The sequence below is a fragment of the Notolepis coatsorum genome, assembly GCF_963971535.1.
Source record: "Notolepis coatsorum genome assembly, chromosome: 1".
In the NCBI taxonomy this organism is placed as follows: Eukaryota; Metazoa; Chordata; class Actinopteri; order Aulopiformes; family Paralepididae; genus Notolepis; species Notolepis coatsorum.
In genome coordinates this window covers 127,829,363-127,843,269 of record NC_140165.1, presented here as the reverse complement: position 1 = coordinate 127,843,269, position 13,907 = coordinate 127,829,363, and the positions used below count along the sequence as shown (strand labels likewise).

The 13,907-nt window shown below is 45.6% G+C and overlaps 1 protein-coding gene across 1 annotated transcript in view; it reads left to right on the top strand.

Moving 5' to 3' along the window:
- Window positions 1-799: 799 nt before the first annotated feature.
- slc23a2 (solute carrier family 23 member 2) overlaps window positions 800-13,907 on the top strand; it is a 68,748-nt gene continuing 55,640 nt past the window's right edge. Inside the window, exon 1 of the mRNA XM_084330735.1 lies at window positions 800-893. Coding sequence (XP_084186861.1) covers window positions 855-893 — 39 coding nt within the window. The 5' untranslated portion in view covers window positions 800-854. The remainder of the gene's footprint in view (window positions 894-13,907) is intronic.

Below are 13,907 nucleotides of genomic sequence, written 5' to 3'. Positions count from 1 at the left end.
TATTCACACCTGGATAACAGACTCTGTGAGAGTCGCAGGTCATCAAAGTGTATTCACACCTGGATAACGGACTCTGTGAGAGTCGCAGGTCATCAAAGTGTATTCACACCTGGATAAAGACTCTGTGAGAGTCGCAGGTCATCAAAGTGTATTCACACCTGGATAACAGACTCTGTGAGAGTCGTGTTTGTGACAGGTGCATTGGTGGAGCAAAGCAGGCTGTAACAAATATAGCACACCTGTATACTGTGGTCACTTGCTCGTTATAATAATAATGATAATAATATTAACTCATTGACTGCCAGCTATTAGACGGGCCAACCTATGGATCGGGGTTATTTGACGCGCTTCAATGGAACCGGGAGAACCGCTCGACTGGCCCGACCCAGAAAACTGTGCCCGGTGACATTTGACCGTTGCACAGGCCAAGATATAAGGTTTCAAAGGGTGCTCGATACCGCCGTCTAGCTGGATGCGGCCGGTATTGCACTTTGGCTATCTCAGACTCATTCCATATGGTAACACCAAGGTCCCTGGATGAATAATGAATACAAATATTGAATAAAAGAATAAACGATCAAAACCCGAGTTATCTCTGGTCTGGCAGGCAACGCATGTCGAGTTAACCCGACTTATCTCAGGTTTGGCAATTAAAGAGTTAAGCAAGTGATGACGGTCTGCAGGTGCCCTTACTTTTTAGCTTGGTTGCAAAGCTATGTTAATGTAGGTCCTTAAATCGTTTGTTGACATTATACAAATAATCATGTGTTTTCTTTGTCCTGCTCTCTCTCTAGGTGGTGGTGAATGGAGTGGGCCAGGCCAGTGGCGATCAGGATACTGAGGACACAGAGCTAATGGCCATCTACACTAAAGAGAACCAGGGCGCTGAAAAGGTAAATCAGTCATCTACACTAAAGAGAACCATGGCTCTGAGAAGGTAAATCACAGTCATCTACACTAAAGAGAACCATGGCTCTGAGAAGGTAAATCACAGTCATCTACACTAAAGAGAACCATGGCGCTGAGAAGGTGAATTACAGTCAGAAACACCTCCTTCACAGAGTACAATAAACCTACAGGAACACTGGTTCAAATGACCGTATTGTCTCATTGTACAGTTTAAGACATACAATAGACAGAGTAGACTATACCTATTTAATTGGCAGTAGTAGCCTGAAATCTAGTGAAGTGGAAGGTGGCCGGTTAGAATCCACAGCCTGGCAAGGAACGAGTGGATGATAAACGCTCTCCCCTCCCTCAGCAACTACTGCCAAAATTCCATTGAGCAAGGCACCTAACCCCCCAGTTGCTCCAATAGAGCTGCTCTGTAGCCAACAGCGTTCAGACCATGGTTGTTCTGTGCAGCAACTGTATAAGCGTGTAGCGTATGTGCTTAGCAAATGTCCCCTATTAACACTTTGAGTGCCAGCGACGTGTTATGTCGTTATTTCATGCCCCCCGTTGAGTGCCGACGACGCTAATAGTATTTTTTTTTTATTAGCGATCTGAATTCATATTTCATCAACCGAGTCTCCCGTTGGTACAGCAGCCCCTCTAGGAGCTCCGATGGGAAAATACCGCCCCCTATCGTCTATCCCTGTGTAACTGCAGGCCATTCGATTAGACTGGTGGATGTGTGGGGGGGGGGGGGGGGGGGGGCTACTGGCTCCACTATGCTGGCGAGCCGTCTGATGAAGAGGGAAGTGATCGCGAGATGGAAAGCAGCCTGGAATATATATTATCAATATTTGGAATGGCGATCAGGAATTGGAATACTCTTTTTGGAGAACATCTGATCTAAGGTAAGGAATGTTACCAGTCTTGGGGTAATCGGAGCTGTTTTCACTGAGATAACTGCGTGTCCCGTATGTGTATATGTGTGTGTGCTGTTGAGGAAATAAGAGAATCGATTTCTCAGCTCGCTTCTATAGCGTGCATAAGTACACATATACTATCGATAATCTAGCGTTTATTTGAAACGATTCATAAATAGGCCGACAAATGACAACGTGTCTAGTGTATTCGAGAATATTCCAATAAATGCCGTTTATGACGGAATCTTTATATTTTCCTGAAATTTTTTAGAAAACTATAGCTTTTCGAAATGCTATAAAAAGGATATGAACAGATTTATAAAAGAAAACAATCCGTTTCGACAATGTTGACTGCAAACAAGTCATTGATAAGCGACGGGCAGATTAGACACATAGCCATAATTGAAAACATAGATTATACATTTTTAACGCTATCATTGAAGTGGGTGGTGGCATTCAACAGGGGTAAATAGGAAACGGAGGCCGGCACTGAAAGTGTTAAGATAAAGGTACAGGAGCAAGCTGTGTTTAACATGGTAAAACGTGGTTGAATGCCGGCACCCACTTCAATGATAGCGTTGTGAACGCATAATCGGTCTTAAATTATGGCTATGTGTCTAATCTGCCCGTTGTTTATCAATGACTTGTTTGCAGTCAACATTGTCGAAACGGATTGTTTTTTAATCGCTTCATTTCCGTTTTATAGCATTTTGAAAAGCCCTCGTTTTCAAGGAAAATATAAAGATTACGTGATAATCGGCATAATCGGTAACCAATCACACATAGGCTCAGGTTAAATAATGTAGCCAATCACATCATTCACATGATCCCGCAGCGTGTATATTTTCCCCAACGCAGTTTCACTTCCGCGTTCGGTTTGCTGCGTTCTGAATCTCCGCGCGCCGATCCTTTGTAGCGAGGTAGTTAATCATATTGGATGCCTTCATTTGAACAATTAATTTGCACTATATGAAATGAGTGGGGTTCGCTGTAGTAGCTAGTGGGTGTATTGTATGAAATCAGAACCTGGACAGCACCGTTTGCGTGCACCGTTTGTGTGCAAGCAAAAAAGAAAAAGGAAAAATGTTGCGCGCTCTGCGCAAGTCTCATCACATCTATAGCCTACCCTGATGTCCAGCTCACCCGCCGCCTATGCCCCCCCCCCCCCCCCCCCCCCCATCATCAGTCTAAACTAATGGAGTGCAGTACCACAGGGAGAGATGATAGGGGGCGGTATCTTCCCAATTGAGCTCAGAGAGACTCTGCAACACTAGCGTGAGGCTCGATTGACAAAGAAACGCTATATAGCGTTGCCGGCACTCAACTGGCGGCATGAACTAACGACAAAATGCGTTGCTGGCACTCAAAGTGTTAAGCCACAGTGCAAGCTGACATGCTGGCTAAGCCACTGATGAAAGGGATTGATACTGGATCAGGTGGTTCATAAACCTTACACATACAGGCTTTCCAACCCCACCCCTGTTCTCTTCATCCCTTTGTCAGTTATTCTCTCCCTCCCTTCCTTTCATCAGTCTTGTTCACTCTGTCACAGTGACTCTGCACCTTTCTCCATGTGAGAGTGAGGTAACGGAAGCTGGGGGGAGTCTCATATATCTCTTTTTCTCTCATCACGTGTCTGTCACTCATTCTCTTTCTATAGTAGTCATTGTTATAAATCTTTTTCACACACTTCCTCTCTCTTAACCTCTTAAGCCCGGAGCCCTATTTTCTGAAAATCCGCCTAAAATACATACGTAAATGGAATATTGCTCCACTTCTACAAGGTTCATTTGCATGTTCTTGGTATCTAGGCACATCTATGGACCTCAGTGAATGTATTCCCAGTGTCAGAAATATTGTGTCTATTACTAGGCTTGCTTAAATTGTGATGAAACAAAGGAGAATTTGAATTATGATTTCTTTGCATCTTTGACAGTGAATAACACCATGCTAAAAATGACCAGACATAAGAAACTTCTTTTTTATTTTTTATTTTTATTTTTTAATCTTTTTCTCCCTTTTTCTGTTTTTCTCCCATCCCAATGTTAGTCGTTATGCCAATTCCCAATCCCCTTCCTGGTCGTTGCGCACTTACCCGCCCCTACCGTCGGTCTGGGAGGGCGGAGACTATTACATGCTTCCTCCGACACATGTGTAGCCAGGCCACCGCTTCTTTTCACCTGGCAGCGCGGACTCTCACTGGGGGAGTGTAACGTGTGGAAGAATCACACTACCTCCTCCAGATCCTTCCCTCGCTGTGCAGGCGCCCCGACCGAACTGTAGGAGTCGCTGTTTACAACGACCAGGACCCACCCACCGGCTTTCCCACCCACTGACACTGCCAATTGTGTCAGTATGGACGGCCGACCAAGCCGGAGGCACCGCGGCAGCTGGATTCGATCCCACTGGCTCCTAAAACACACCAGCCCATTTCAAATGGGATGCAATAGCTCTGCATGGCAGTAGAGGGCGGTGTTGACCGTCTGCCAGCTCAGACAGGGGCTGAAGGGTATACCAGAGGCTGCAGCTATGCATTATGAATAGATATAGCGAATAAACAAAATAACAATCCCAAAAACGACTTAACTCGTTTCTGGCGCTGAACGCATGGCGGGCAATAACGTGTTACCTGTGAAACGACTCCACCACGTCGTAACAGACCAGCAACCACCCCATGTGCCGGAGGACGACAATGTTAGAAATAGGTAACCCTCTTACCTGCACCTTGTGGTGAGGATTAAAGCTGATTTGTTTCAAGACCCTGCTTGCTTTCGGTTAGCTCGGAACCCAACCAGAGCTGCGTCCACGGGACTCTGTAAGCAAGCTAATAGCTTTGCATCCACTACACTACTGGCACGTCTTTCATACAGAACTCTGAACCATCTGTTTTAATAGTTTGAAGTTCAAGTTTTGTCACATATAAGGTACATGTACATTACAGTGAAATGCTTGGTTCTGTATGAGCCCCCTGAGATTGTGCTTCATACAGTAAAAACAAAAGGTTAAAATAATAAAGGCCAAACACTATACAGAATATACAATATACAAACTAAAGTACAACCTAAAGTACAAATGTAAACAATGAAGTACAAAATGCAAACTTTTTAAAATGCAATAATGAGGTAGGGGTGTAGTGTTAACCACATAACGTGCACCGGCGGGACGTATACGCGCTCACGAGCACTTGCGCGCAAGTCACGGCACTTTGCGAGCGTCTAGCGGCTCGGGTCTGCATTCTTCGCCAAACATATAATATACTGTTCGAAAGATCGATTGCCACTTCACTCGACCAAATCCGTGCCTCGGTTCTCGAGTTACATGGCGATATGTCAGGCGATCGTCTTTTTACGCGCCATCCGCTGATGGTGAAAAGGATTGGTCAGCGCTGTAGCCAACGAGTGTACGTTTCCAACGATACCCCACGTGAGAGGGTGCGAATAAGGGAACTAGGTGAAAGTTGACGGGGGAAAACCAGAAGTGATTCAGACTTCAGAACACAGGAAGTGGATTTTGGAAAGCTTTTTTTTTGTCATCGGTTTTACTCTGACGTCTCTCGAAGACCCATTTATGAACAGATTTTTATACCTCTATGCTGGAATATGGAATCTTGCGACCACTACAGAAAAATGTGAGTCAAGTTCAGACCTAAAAGTGATTTTCCTTTTTTGCATTATTAACTTCGGAATGTTATCTTTCAAAAGAGACCAGGCACATGCATGTGCTATACGTATAAAGCTAAGCTTTGCAAAAAAAGTATGCAGTCCTCAAGTTCAAGTTAAAAAATTGTCACTTCTCTGGGTGCCTGTTAACTCATTGACTGCCACGCTGTTTTTCCATCTGTACTCCCTGGCACCAATGTTTTTGACCATTTTCAGAATGTTTGCAGACGCATCCCATATAATCTCATCCCATATAATCTCATCTCATCTCATCCAATCACATCCCATTGCATCTAATCTCATCCCATTGCATCTAATCTCATCTGATGTTGTGAAGATTCCTAATGGGAGCAGAGCTTACTGGGGTTCTGAGGGAAGAGAGTGCAGCTCTTGCAGTGGATGATCTCCTTGATGATGGGCATGCCAGGGGGCACAGGAGGAGGGGGCATCAGGCTGATGCCAGCCATCATGGGGTTGATGGGCCCAAGAAGGCCCAAGAAGGCCCATGCTGGGGTCAAAACCTTGAACACATAAGGAATCTGGACAAGAGAGGGGGTGGGGGTCAGAGTGGAGAAGAAGGTAGGAAAAGAGAGAAGGAGAAGAGTGTTACAGTGAGAACATTACAAAGCAAGGATTCAAGCGAGAGCCAGGAAGAGAGAAATTCAAGGAGAGAGATACAGAGAGACAGCGAGAGACAGAGATGAGAAAAAATGAAGCATTACTAATCTGGTGGGAAAGAGAGAGGGAGAGGGAGAGAGAGACAGAGGAGGGAGAGAGAGAGAATAGAGCCTCTCAAAGTGCGAGCGAGGACAGAGAGGAAAGGAAAAGATCTGTGACAAAACTAAACCGCTTGGTCATGTGAAGAGTTCAGTGTAGATGAGAAGCAAGGGAGAATAAAGACAGCAGTAACCAAACTGTATGCCGCTATGCCGCTAGGAAATCAACATGAGAGTGATATATACTGTATAGTCACTAGTCAAGGCTACTGTATTACTAGTATTACTGTCCTATAAGGTCGTATTGTCTTTGTACTATGTGTACTATGTGTGCCAGTGTGTACTGTGACACATATCCTGACACATTTCTCCTCCATGTTGGGCGAGACAACGGTTGCTATGTGTTGATAAATTATGTGAGAAATACCACGTCAATGTTTTAATACTGGATGTTGTAAACATGTCACAGTGGAGCAGGCTGTCTCTGCACCACTGTAACCAACACATTTTTTTTTTTTTTTTTTTTAAGTGTTAAAGGTTTTTATAACACCATTGTAGTGATTGTAATGGTACATAATTCACCCACGGAACTATTGTTAGGAACATTCTAGAACATTAGGTCCGCCCGAACATTCTGGAACGTTCGTGATGATGTCATAGTAGGCCGCTGGACCATTGGTGATGATGTCATAGTAGACCCTTCTAGAACCTCTAACAGTCCTATTTAAGCAGTGGCAGTTCCTCCCGTCTCTCAGCACTACACTGGTGACCTTGACGTGGACATTAGGCTGAAGAGCAGCTCAATCTGTCGCATTCAGCTGACGTCGGAACATTAAATCAAAATGCCTGGACCAGCAGCAAGTGCACGTGGCCGCAAGGCCGTGGCCCGCCGGGGGGCGGCCGGCTCCACAGTCAGACAGAGGAAAGCGACGAGCAGCGGCACCCCCAGCGCTGGCAGGACCACGGCGTCGGCAGGGACGGGAGGCATGTGGCGCTTCTACACGGAGGATTCACCGGGACTCAAAGTCAGTCCAGTTCTGGTGCTGGTTATGAGTCTACTCTTCATTGCCTCCGTCTTCATGCTTCATGTCTGGGCGAAGTACACCCGCTCCTAAATTGCTCCTAAATTATGACCCCCCCCCCAGTCCCCCACATCCAGGACTTCTCAGTGCACCTAGCGGGTAAGCGGGTCTTTTCAAAGGTGGACCTGGTACGTGGTTACCACCAGGTGCCGCCCGGTACACCCCTCTGCCTCCCACGGAGTCACCGGCGACCTCACCGATGTCAGTGCCCCCGGGTGTCGGGGACGCTTGTATGCTTTCTACAACGGAGTTCGGCAATTCATTTCTGGTCATGTGACATGTACGCCCAATCGTGGGACCGCAAGTGTCTACACTGGTTAAGCCAGATCATTCTGGAACGTTTGTGATGATGTCATAGTAGAACATGCTGGACTGTTGGTGATGATGTCATAGTAGAACCTTCTAGAACCTCTAACAGTCCTATTTAAGCGGTGGCAGGATTCTGTTTAGCTTTCTAGTAATGTATTGTATCTTGTAGTTGTGCTGATGAATATTAAAGGAGTTACCTTCGACTTCAGGACATCGCCTCAGACTCCCGTCTCTCAGCACTACACCACACCCTTAAAGGCTTTATAACACAGTACCCTTAAAGGTTTTATAACACAGTACCCTTAAAGGTTTTATAACGCAGTACCCTTAAAGGCTTTATAACACAGTACCCTTAAAGGTTTTATAACACCGTACCCTTAATGGTTTTATAACACCATACCCTTTTTTTTTTTTTTTTTTTAAGTCTATAATAATATTTTAACCGTATACAGTGTATATCCAGCGAAATTAACAATTATACAAATGCTTATATAGGACATACCCCTAATACCTATTTTCTAAAACCCTACACAAATTGACAATGGTGGGCGGCTAGGTGGTGTAGTGGGCAAGGCACTCGCCACCAGTGTGGAGACGCTAGGATTCGCGTGTTCGAATCCAGCTCTCCACATTGTTTTTCAGTTTGGCTGGTCGTCCGCAGTAATACACATTGGCCGTATTACGGGGAGGGAAAACTGAAGGGTGGGGATCGAACGTTGTGAACAAGCGACTCCTACAAGTCGGTTGGTGCGCCTGCGCAGTAGAATCAGGAAGTGTCGGGGGCAGCGTGAGCCTCCCACGCGTTACTCCTCGACACTGAGAGATCGAGCTGCGCAGGTGAAAAGATGCGACTGCTGTTACCTCAAGTACCGGAGGGGACTTGTGCTATGTATGACTTAGTCCACATTGCAGCCGGCTTGTGGGAGGCAAGAAACAGCGTTCGTGACAGGGGAGGGTTGAATTGGATGATACGAAATTGGGATGGGAGAAAATATGGAAAAATGGGAGAAAAAGTGGATCAAAAAAAAAAAAATTGACAATGGTATTTGCCCCAATCTGACTTATATTCTTGACAATATACTTATTGAGGATATATTATTCTCAAATGTCTCATAGTTCTTGAAGAGATGGAAAATTATATTTGTGGCACTTTCTTATCCCGTCATGAAGCAGAATATATATCTATTTCAAACAAACCTTTTACAGCCACAACATACAGCAAATATCATTGCAAACTCATGTTTACTTGTCTAGCGTTAGTCCTTTTATTGAGAGCTCAAGAGCTCCATCAATCAATCAACTACAGAATGAAAATGTCTTAGCTAAGCAGTTTTGACCATATACTGTAGTATTATTTTATTTACTAGCTGCTTTTCAGCATGGTGGAGAGAAGGGGGGTTAGAGTGTCTAATTCTACCAGTACTAGCAGGGGACGGAGAGCGAGTGGGGGGGGGGGGGACAAAGAGAGAGAGAGACAGAGATAGATACAAGAGGAATAGAGAGAGAGACAGAGAGGGGGACAGAGAGAGATAAAGAACGAGAGAGAGAGAGAGAGAGAGAGAGAGAGAGAGAGATGAGAAAAAATGAAGCATTACTAATCTGGTGGGAAAGAGAGAGGGAGAGGGAGAGAGAGACAGAGGAGGGAGAGAGAGAGAATAGAGCCTCTCAAAGTGCGAGCGAGGACAGAGAGGAAAGGAAAAGATCTGTGACAAAACTAAACCGCTTGGTCATGTGAAGAGTTCAGTGTAGATGAGAAGCAAGGGAGAATAAAGACAGCAGCAACCAAACTGTATGCCGCTATGCCGCTAGGAAATCAACATGAGAGTGATATATACTGTATAGTCACTAGTCAAGGCTACTGTATTACTAGTATTACTGTCCTATAAGGTCGTATTGTCTTTGTACTATGTGTACTATGTGTGCCAGTGTGTACTGTGACACATATCCTGACACATTTCTCCTCCATGTTGGGCGAGACAACGGTTGCTATGTGTTGATAAATTATGTGAGAAATACCACGTCAATGTTTTAATACTGGATGTTGTAAACATGTCACAGTGGAGCAGGCTGTCTCTGCACCACTGTAACCAACACAATTTTTTTTTTTTTTTTTTTTTTAAGTGTTAAAGGTTTTTATAACACCATTGTAGTGATTGTAATGGTACATAATTCACCCACGGAACTATTGTTAGGAACATTCTAGAACATTAGGTCCGCCCGAACATTCTGGAACGTTCGTGATGATGTCATAGTAGGCCGCTGGACCATTGGTGATGATGTCATAGTAGACCCTTCTAGAACCTCTAACAGTCCTATTTAAGCAGTGGCAGTTCCTCCCGTCTCTCAGCACTACACTGGTGACCTTGACGTGGACATTAGGCTGAAGAGCAGCTCAATCTGTCGCATTCAGCTGACGTCGGAACATTAAATCAAAATGCCTGGACCAGCAGCAAGTGCACGTGGCCGCAAGGCCGTGGCCCGCCGGGGGGCGGCCGGCTCCACAGTCAGACAGAGGAAAGCGACGAGCAGCGGCACCCGCAGCGCTGGCAGGACCACGGCGTCGGCAGGGACGGGAGGCATGTGGCGCTTCTACACGGAGGATTCACCGGGACTCAAAGTCAGTCCAGTTCTGGTGCTGGTTATGAGTCTACTCTTCATTGCCTCCGTCTTCATGCTTCATATCTGGGCGAAGTACACCCGCTCCTAAATTGCTCCTAAATTATGACCCCCCCCCCAGTCCCCCACATCCAGGACTTCTCAGTGCACCTAGCGGGTAAGCGGGTCTTTTCAAAGGTGGACCTGGTACGTGGTTACCACCAGGTGCCGCCCGGTACACCCCTCTGCCTCCCACGGAGTCACCGGCGACCTCACCGATGTCAGTGCCCCCGGGTGTCGGGGACGCTTGTATGCTTTCTACAACGGAGTTCGGCAATTCATTTCTGGTCATGTGACATGTACGCCCAATCGTGGGACCGCAAGTGTCTACACTGGTTAAGCCAGATCATTCTGGAACGTTTGTGATGATGTCATAGTAGAACATGCTGGACTGTTGGTGATGATGTCATAGTAGAATCTTCTAGAACCTCTAACAGTCCTATTTAAGCGGTGGCAGGATTCTGTTTAGCTTTCTAGTAATGTATTGTATCTTGTAGTTGTGCTGATGAATATTAAAGGAGTTACCTTCGACTTCAGGACATCGCCTCAGACTCCCGTCTCTCAGCACTACACCACACCCTTAAAGGCTTTATAACACAGTACCCTTAAAGGTTTTATAACACAGTACCCTTAAAGGTTTTATAACGCAGTACCCTTAAAGGCTTTATAACACAGTACCCTTAAAGGTTTTATAACACCGTACCCTTAATGGTTTTATAACACCATACCCTTTTTTTTTTTTTTTTTTTTTTAAAGTCTATAATAATATTTTAACCGTATACAGTGTATATCCAGCGAAATTAACAATTATACAAATGCTTATATAGGACATACCCCTAATACCTATTTTCTAAAACCCTACACAAATTGACAATGGTATTTGCCCCAATCTGACTTATATTCTTGACAATATACTTATTGAGGATATATTATTCTCAAATGTCTCATAGTTCTTGAAGAGATGGAAAATTATATTTGTGGCACTTTCTTATCCCGTCATGAAGCAGAATATATATCTATTTCAAACAAACCTTTTACAGCCACAACATACAGCAAATATCATTGCAAACTCATGTTTACTTGTCTAGCGTTAGTCCTTTTATTGAGAGCTCAAGAGCTCCATCAATCAATCAACTACAGAATGAAAATGTCTTAGCTAAGCAGTTTTGACCATATACTGTAGTATTATTTTATTTACTAGCTGCTTTTCAGCATGGTGGAGAGAAGGGGGGTTAGAGTGTCTAATTCTACCAGTACTAGCAGGGGACGGAGAGCGAGTGGGGGGGGGGGGGGGACAAAGAGAGAGAGAGACAGAGATAGATACAAGAGGAATAGAGAGAGAGACAGAGAGGGGGACAGAGAGAGATAAAGAACGAGAGAGAGAGAGAGAGAGAGAGATGAGAAAAAATGAAGCATTACTAATCTGGTGGGAAAGAGAGAGGGAGAGGGAGAGAGAGACAGAGGAGGGAGAGAGAGAGAATAGAGCCTCTCAAAGTGCGAGCGAGGACAGAGAGGAAAGGAAAAGATCTGTGACAAAACTAAACCGCTTGGTCATGTGAAGAGTTCAGTGTAGATGAGAAGCAAGGGAGAATAAAGACAGCAGCAACCAAACTGTATGCCGCTATGCCGCTAGGAAATCAACATGAGAGTGATATATACTGTATAGTCACTAGTCAAGGCTACTGTATTACTAGTATTACTGTCCTATAAGGTCGTATTGTCTTTGTACTATGTGTACTATGTGTGCCAGTGTGTACTGTGACACATATCCTGACACATTTCTCCTCCATGTTGGGCGAGACAACGGTTGCTATGTGTTGATAAATTATGTGAGAAATACCACGTCAATGTTTTAATACTGGATGTTGTAAACATGTCACAGTGGAGCAGGCTGTCTCTGCACCACTGTAACCAACACAATTTTTATTTTTTTTTTTTTTTAAGTGTTAAAGGTTTTTATAACACCATTGTAGTGATTGTAATGGTACATAATTCACCCACGGAACTATTGTTAGGAACATTCTAGAACATTAGGTCCGCCCGAACATTCTGGAACGTTCGTGATGATGTCATAGTAGGCCGCTGGACCATTGGTGATGATGTCATAGTAGACCCTTCTAGAACCTCTAACAGTCCTATTTAAGCAGTGGCAGTTCCTCCCGTCTCTCAGCACTACACTGGTGACCTTGACGTGGACATTAGGCTGAAGAGCAGCTCAATCTGTCGCATTCAGCTGACGTCGGAACATTAAATCAAAATGCCTGGACCAGCAGCAAGTGCACGTGGCCGCAAGGCCGTGGCCCGCCGGGGGGCGGCCGGCTCCACAGTCAGACAGAGGAAAGCGACGAGCAGCGGCACCCGCAGCGCTGGCAGGACCACGGCGTCGGCAGGGACGGGAGGCATGTGGCGCTTCTACACGGAGGATTCACCGGGACTCAAAGTCAGTCCAGTTCTGGTGCTGGTTATGAGTCTACTCTTCATTGCCTCCGTCTTCATGCTTCATATCTGGGCGAAGTACACCCGCTCCTAAATTGCTCCTAAATTATGACCCCCCCCCCAGTCCCCCACATCCAGGACTTCTCAGTGCACCTAGCGGGTAAGCGGGTCTTTTCAAAGGTGGACCTGGTACGTGGTTACCACCAGGTGCCGCCCGGTACACCCCTCTGCCTCCCACGGAGTCACCGGCGACCTCACCGATGTCAGTGCCCCCGGGTGTCGGGGACGCTTGTATGCTTTCTACAACGGAGTTCGGCAATTCATTTCTGGTCATGTGACATGTACGCCCAATCGTGGGACCGCAAGTGTCTACACTGGTTAAGCCAGATCATTCTGGAACGTTTGTGATGATGTCATAGTAGAACATGCTGGACTGTTGGTGATGATGTCATAGTAGAACCTTCTAGAACCTCTAACAGTCCTATTTAAGCGGTGGCAGGATTCTGTTTAGCTTTCTAGTAATGTATTGTATCTTGTAGTTGTGCTGATGAATATTAAAGGAGTTACCTTCGACTTCAGGACATCGCCTCAGACTCCCGTCTCTCAGCACTACACCACACCCTTAAAGGCTTTATAACACAGTACCCTTAAAGGTTTTATAACACAGGGCGGCTAGGTGGTGTAGTGGGCAAGGCACTCGCCACCAGTGTGGAGACGCTAGGATTCGCGTGTTCGAATCCAGCTCTCCACATTGTTTTCAGTTTAGCTGGTCGTCCGCAGTAATACACATTGGCCGTATTACGGGGAGGGAAACTGAAGGGTGGGGATCGGGCGTTGTGAACAAGCGACTCCTACAAGTCGGTTGGTGCGCCTGCGCAGTAGAATCAGGAAGTGTCGGGGGCAGCGTGAGCCTCCCACGCGTTACTCCTCGACACTGAGAGATCGAGCTGCGCAGGTGAAAAGATGCGACTGCTGTTACCTCAAGTACCGGAGGGGACTTGTGCTATGTATGACTTAGTCCACATTGCAGCCGGCTTGTGGGAGGCAAGAAACAGCGTTTGTGACAGGGGAGGGTTGAATTGGATGATACGAAATTGGGATGGGAGAAAATATAGAAAAATGGGAGAAAAAGTGGATAAAAAAAAAAAAAAGGTTTTTAACACAGTACCCTTAAAGGTTTTATAACGCAGTACCCTTAAAGGCTTTATAACACAGTACCCTTAAAGGTTTTATAAC